This window comes from Varroa destructor, unplaced genomic scaffold (genome assembly GCF_002443255.2).
Source record: "Varroa destructor unplaced genomic scaffold, Vdes_3.0 BEIS01000001.1, whole genome shotgun sequence".
Classification (NCBI taxonomy): Eukaryota; Metazoa; Arthropoda; class Arachnida; order Mesostigmata; family Varroidae; genus Varroa; species Varroa destructor.
In genome coordinates this window covers 54,784,639-54,791,846 of record NW_019211454.1, presented here as the reverse complement: position 1 = coordinate 54,791,846, position 7,208 = coordinate 54,784,639, and the positions used below count along the sequence as shown (strand labels likewise).

The 7,208-nt window shown below is 37.8% G+C and overlaps 1 protein-coding gene across 2 annotated transcripts; it reads left to right on the top strand.

The window, feature by feature from the left end:
• The first annotated feature begins 2,310 nt into the window (after positions 1 to 2,310).
• LOC111246892 (uncharacterized) lies at positions 2,311 to 7,158 on the top strand. Of its 2 annotated transcripts, none has more exons than XM_086976820.1 (6): positions 2,311 to 2,454; positions 3,897 to 4,121; positions 4,353 to 4,531; positions 5,019 to 5,357; positions 5,820 to 5,940; positions 6,722 to 7,158. In XM_086976820.1, exons 2-6 carry the CDS (start codon positions 3,940 to 3,942, stop codon positions 7,029 to 7,031), a joined length of 1,131 nt encoding a protein of 376 aa, XP_086832946.1. In that variant the 5' UTR covers positions 2,311 to 2,454; positions 3,897 to 3,939; the 3' UTR covers positions 7,032 to 7,158. The 2 variants fall into 2 exon arrangements, with proteins under 2 accessions (XP_086832946.1, XP_022652989.1); XM_022797254.2 differs by having other exon boundaries at positions 2,317 to 2,624.
• The last annotated feature ends 50 nt before the right edge of the window (positions 7,159 to 7,208 follow it).

The window sequence follows — 7,208 nt, the reverse complement described above, 5'->3', positions numbered from 1 at the left end:
TTAGCCTAGGACAAAAAAAATTGTCCCTTTATACTGATATAATGAACCAATTGACATATAATATAACTGGTGAGCGACTGGTATTTTTTCTCAAAAAATATCAGATTAGGTGTCCCATGCCTGAACATTAGCAATTCAAACGCAATTATTTATTATCGTCGATATCGGTTATTGTCCTGTTTTACTGTTTTTTCATATGCGGGATATTTGTGTTGCTAGTTTGACGGACATTGCAAGCTTAAATCAGCTGGGGTCAAAATGTTGTATGAAATGTTCTACGAGTAGCTACCAGTTGAACATTGCGAACAATAAACAAATCAAACTCAAGACACCCAGGGATTAGTAATCTTAATGCGGGCATGCAATCAATACTAATGCAGATTATAATATTGAACTAGAGTGAACTACGTTGTGGGCAGGCGCCTCTGTGAACGATCATAGTCTGCTCTATCGAAACATTAACCAGACAAGTGAGTATTGCTGCTAGTTCCGTAATAGGATTAATGCCTTAGATGTAACCGAAGGAATCTTTGCGTTTCTTTCTCCGATACGATAAGCTTGAAAAAACAAGGATTCGTGCTGCGGGAAACAGTAACATACATAGTTATAAAGGCAAGGAATACAATGCAATTTTGCAACACAAGCTCGCTACTATATCAGAGTCGCTAGCCTTTGTACTGATAGTCTGCACTGCAGAAGGACCCTTTTCAAGCGAAATCTTCGAGAAAAGAGGCAGCACAACCTGTCTGTCTGCTTTGTTGTTTGCTCCGTTGAGTGAAACCATTTTTTTTTTTCTTTTTTTTCGATAACCACAAATTTTTCCAAAAAAACTGTTTTGCCAGACCTTCATCGTGCAAAGGTAATTTCTCCACCGACTACACATGTATTCTGACTCCTTTGAGATTAAAGAGCTGCACCCGGTGCACAATAAGTCTGAAGCGGAACTGTTGTAGCTTCGCAAATAGGGATGCAAAACTGTGCCACTGCGCATTATTTAAAATTCAAACAAATAGAGTACATCAAATGTATTGAGAACATTTATTACTTCAGGTATTATGAAAGCGTGTAATTACACGTAAAATCAGATCTGTTTCATTAGCAAATATAAGTAAATAACTAAAAAAAAAAAAAAAAAAAAAAAGATATATATATTTTTTTTTTTGCTAAAAAATAAACGATTTGACTCTTGATTAACAGAGTTGAGGGCATGAAAAAATACCACCATTAACTACATATTAGCACAAAAGAAATATATATTCTTAGCGTACTACTTTAAAAGTACCACCGGGATATTCTCTTCTGCCTGAGGCACTAGGCAGTAGCAATCACGATAACCATTGAAGTTGCCGCACGCCTTCTTTCTGCGCAATGTGTATTTAAAGAACCTACTTTTTTAGATATAGGCATTCTTATAGATTTAATAGGGCATCTCCTTCATTATTGACGAACATGGACTGTACGATAGTAACTATTTTTTCCAGGCTTCACGTTAAGAATCGAAGTTAGATTCAATTACGTAAAAAGTTCAACAATAATGAGATTAAACAAATTGTGCATGTTCGTTATTTCTAGCACCAGCGAAAAAGGACGGGAGTATTTCCATTTCACCCACAACAAATATTGAGTACATACTTGTTTCTGAGAAAACAACACTGCCAACGATACTAAAACGGATTAGTTCAATGACAGCAAATGCACGTACTTCTCCACTATTTATTTGTTTGTAAAAGCAGCTTATAAAAGCTTTTGCTTGGCTCCATTGTTTAAACATGTAGACGATACCGCTTGTTAATAATCGCTATAACACTATAACATCAGAAGTTTCCTCTTTGAATACAATCGACGAAACATGAAATAACCGTTTAAAGAGTTCTTCATATTTCCAGCCATAATCGATAACATATAAAAGTGCTTCTTTATCATTTGGTTAATAAATTTATCTTTGCAGTTTTATTAAAACTCAACTGGCAGACTCAGTTGCCAATTAATGTAATATCCTTTAAATCGTCTAAAGGACAAAAGAAAATAGCGGAAGAAGTTTTCGTCAAAAAAAAATCGACTTTTCGCCAAGTTCGACGTTTTCGCTCATTCCCTTACATTACTCTTTCATCGTTTTCATGGTCATGAGTTGTCAAATAACACTACTGTAATTCAGGACAGCCTTAGCAGTTGTCCTATCTTCTTAGTTAACCACCCTGATTAATTCAAGTCACGTAAATTGCGTATGTCCAACCCTGTTAGGAGCATTCCGGTAAATCGGTGCGCCACCTACAAGTACCTGTGTGGGTCACCTCGAAGCCCGATGCCGGACACGCTCCGTTTCGAACACAAACATTGAAGTTTTCCCGCAGCTGTGAGCTGCAGCAATGGCAAAGCGCCCAAGCACGGAAAGAAGACTTGCTAATGACGCTCTGTTGAGCAGGTCTTCTCTGTAGGCAGTTGGACAAGGCAAAGGTGACACAACAAAATTGACAACAGCTAGATCAAATTAAAGGTTTCGCATTCGAGCTGCAATTCGCGTTCCATTGTTAAGTGCAGGATACCCAGAAAAGCGAGAGCATACAGTTGGTATTCTGTGATGCGCTGATATTTACCTAACTTGCCAGGGATAATGTTAGCGTAAGGTAGGTTTATTTAAGAATGTAGTTGGCTTAAACGGGCATAGACGTGTCCAAGAGTTGAAGAGCATGATCGGCAGTGTACAACCTTTTTCTGATTATCATTTAAGTCAATTATTTGGGCACATAGTTGTGTTCCAATGAAATAGCATGGGCGGTTTTTGTCGCTACGTTATTTCCATATACATATAATAACATAGTTTACTGTCTAGACTAAAGTTATAGGAGATCGAGATACAAAATGAGTGCAGTTAGTGGAAATAGAAATCTACTGATGTTCTGCCTGAGTAAATAATTTACTTGTCGAGAATGAAAATCTAAATCTTACTTATAGCAAAAGTCTCCCGTACTGCAAATATTGTTGTTGAAAATAACCCAACTTCCATCTGGCACGCTGTTCAATGCTTTAAATAATACCGAATAAATGGGAACACCATATGAAGAGCAGGATTGGGCTCTTAGTTTAATTAAGGATATGCCGCGTAGTTCGAAAAAGAAGGAATAACACAAGTATTTTCATGCCATAACAAAATAATAGGTACCGTCATCAAGTATACCGGAGCTTTTTGGTAAATGTGTCTTTTCATGTTAGAAGCTACTGACCCTACAGTTGTCATAAGCATATTGCGATTTGTTCATCCGCGGCCCTTGATACATACTTCGTTTGGTTTTTGCATAGAAAAAATAGTTCTTTGAGTAGGTATTATGGCGCTGCAAGAGTGATTTCATCGTCAATGAGTAACCCTCAACCTTCATAAACCAATATAGTTTTACCATCGACCTGTTTTAAACAATAGGACAGTTAAAGCTGATGAGTTGTTTTTATATGATAATTATTATTATTTATTTTGATAATTATAGCAACCTGTTCCCATAATTATCTATCAAAAGCAAGGCGCTTTGTTTCGATTACATTGATTGATCCTTATCCTAGTAAATATTAAATCTTAAAATACGTATAGTTTGGATATAAGTAACAGATAAATAACCCATTGATGAATTCCCAAAAAATTAAGATAACTGACTGGCCATTTTGTGAGGTCTTCTCAAAATGGACACAAAATTCAGTTTATTTACATAGGTTACAAACGGTAGATGTATGGGTGTATTAGTATTAAAACAGGTTAATTGTAACAGACGAATATACATTTTACCACAAAATAGAAAATTAAGAAAAAAACACAATTTTACATATAATTTAAAAAAAAAGATACATTTTTTTATTCATTGCTCAAGCGATGACTCATTTTTAACAGTGTTCTATTAAATTCTTTTTAGGTGGAGGTCGCCATATTTACTCAAATTCGCCAAGGATTTCAGAATGGCACACACGTCGTGCCATCCTCTTGATGGCGTACCTGTCAAAATATCGTCTGAAGTTCGTCCACCAAGGTCTGTGACTTTACCCGGCCACCTTTTCAAATCAGTGCTTCCTCCAAGTTTAAGTTATGAGTATGACTTTACTCTTGAACATCGCGTACTTGCTGAAGCACAAATCGAACGGTAAGCTTGAACCTAGATTATAAGAAACGATTTATTCATGGTTGTTTTTCTCCCCATATACATAATTCAAATCAATCCAGTGATTGCAGATATAATAACACGAAAACACACGTCGAGGCATTGGTATGGTAATTTGATATTGTTTGTCATGAATTAATATGATCTCCCTTTTTCGAAAAAAAAACAATTTCTGTTATACAACTATTACAATAAAGGTACCCATATTTCTAGCGACCGCCGAGCACAGTTAAAGGCTCTGCAACCCACGGCAGTAGCGGCACCTGCCGTTGGGGCTGGACCAGCAGCTGGAGCAGGCGGGAACGTTCTTACACCGTCGATACCATCGAAAAATACCAGCATGGAGGATAGTGGCCTGACAATACCTACGGTGACGAATATTAGTGTTACCGGTAAGCCATTCCACACCCTTTCGTTGAACAAGCATTGCGGTGATTTGACCCGCTCCATTTTTGATTTTAGCCTTATAAATTCCTACTATGGTTAACTTTACAAGTTTTACTGAAGCTTCTATCGTTCGAGTACAAGTTAAATATTGCGATTAAAAATAGCTGTCATATCCAATTGCTTCCCGAAGTACCATTATTGTCCGTTACGACGGCCATGCTGTTGTATATAATATCGTATTCGCTCCGCCCAGACCTCTGCAAATTCACATACACGCACTCTACTTCAAACTGATCTTCATTGCAGAAGGGAGTTATTGTCGAAAGAGTCGAGTATCCACGTTTACGCGAGGAATAGTTTGAATAATGCCATATTTATATTAAAACGGATGTTTGCATGTTTATAAAGCTGTGGTTGCTTATATACTATATTTTGAAGGCGTTCGAAAATGCGTTAATGCTTGGCTGCTTCCGAATCTATCTTTACCTTCAGAATTTGAGTCCGAGGCGTTCAGCCCGTTCGATCAAGTCGAACTTCAAACCTTGAACGAGTTCGAAGAGCTCAACTCGATATTTGGGAAGCTACGTTCGTCCAATTCAGCTCCATCGACTCCTGTAGCCAAAAATACGATAGAGGCAAGTGCCTGCGCCTCAGCTTATGGGAGCGTTAATGTCGGACCAAGTTTCGCTATTCAGACGAACAATCACCATGAACTCAGTGCCACCGCCAATGGTCAGCCACCAGTGATTTCGTCCTCAGTAGGTGCAGTGCCTGCACCCGGGTCGATGAAGAACCTTTTCGATGAGGAACAGCTCGCACGGGTTTCCAAAGGTGCTCAGTTTTTTGCGCTTATGATGCATAATTAAACATTCACGAGTATGCAGTGCGTACATGTTAGGCATTGTAAGAAATAAAAAAGAAGTTTCAGTTAGATTTGTCTAAAGACCAGGTTTTTTCATTCCAATCATAGATTCCTATTTGCTATCATGGCTAGGATGGCGGAACCCATCATAACCTGTGTGACTCAAAAAAGCTCCATGGTTGGGGCCTTTAAAAAGTTAGTAACTTTGGGACTTAGTAGTGTTTTTGTCCTGTAGTAGCATTTGTCATTAGTGTGCATTTGTCCCTTTCGTGAAAACACTTCTTGCTTTCCTATGTAAAACCGCAACTGAAAATGGCAAGAAAAGTATACCTCTTTTATAGGATTTTTTACCTGTGTTTGTAATTAGCGGGTTTTAGACACAGTATAATGAATTTACGTCCAAATCAAATCGCATTTTCGTTCATTTTTAGGTTATAATTATCGTCCAACTTTGGCTTCACCTGTGTCAAAGCCATACGTACCTGCAGTGCAGCAACTGCCTCCATCCGACCCCATTAAAGATCTCCCCTTGCATCTTCAGGCGTTGGCTAGGTACGTTTACAAAAATAAGGACAAAAGGCTATTATAATGTACGTAAGGTATATGCGTAGATATAAAAGGTATATGCGCAAAACGTACAAATTCTAATACATGCAGGAGATGGCATCATCAAATGTACGTAGTATTCAAACACGTTCTATTCGCCTTGGAAAAAGCTTTCTTATTAATCTTCATAATGTGATTCCGCAGACACCTCATATAGATTATTCTGCTTGGCAAAATTACATCTACCTCATAACTGTTTGTTTAATTAGTTAAGGTTAAAGATATAACGTGGTTAGATATGTTGATTGATAAATGGGAAAAACAGGCTGAAAAACAAGAACTACGTGATCTAAAGCTATATTCGATTGTAATAAGTACTGTTCATATCTGCACTAAGTACCGCCTGTGGTTCATCCTTAATACGCATGGAAACGGAAGACAAATCGTAGAGTTCTAACATTAATGATGCCAGAATTAAAATTAATCAGATTATTCGACTATACCACAAGGCAGTAAATGTTTTACTGTTTTAAACCTGTTTATCGATTACCTCTTCAACGTATTCATTGTTGGTAGATTCCTGATAGCAATCCCCCTTTTAAGATAAACCAAGTAATTATTAGTAAACCACTGTAAGTTAACAAGATCTACCATCTCACTCGGGTAAATATCTAAATGAATCCGAATTTATCTTATTGTCTTATTTTAGTCTTAAACACTGTTTTGGAGGTACGTTAAATTGATGTTTCATTACCCATGTATATCTTTTCTGTTTTGCTGAATGCAGACAATTCGTGTCGATGGGTTTTCCGACCGGTCGTGTCGCGCGTGCCGTCATTGACCTCGGCAACGACGAACCCAAAGTAGTGGAGCATCTATGCTTCGTTCAGAAATTGACGGAAGAAGGCTTCGACGAGCGGGACGCCGCTCAAGCGCTTCAGTTAAACGGACCTGATCTTAATACAGCTAGAGAGTTCCTCAAATCCTGGGTCCAACTAAGCGACCTCGGATTTGATCGGGTAGATATTGCTTTCGCATTGAAGTTACACAAGAACGATCATAATAAGGCGCTCGATGAGCTTCTTTCGAAATCCTAAGACCTTGAGAACCCTACTCCGCGTTACGGCTCATTTTCTAAGCGACGCAGAATTGACAGCAGTAACAACTGTATATAACTAATTATATAAAAGTATTCTCCAAAAAATAAGTGATATTTCATTTTCATCTACAAATTGTTTTTACTACTATATTGGATAAGGGTAGCATTCAGGTAT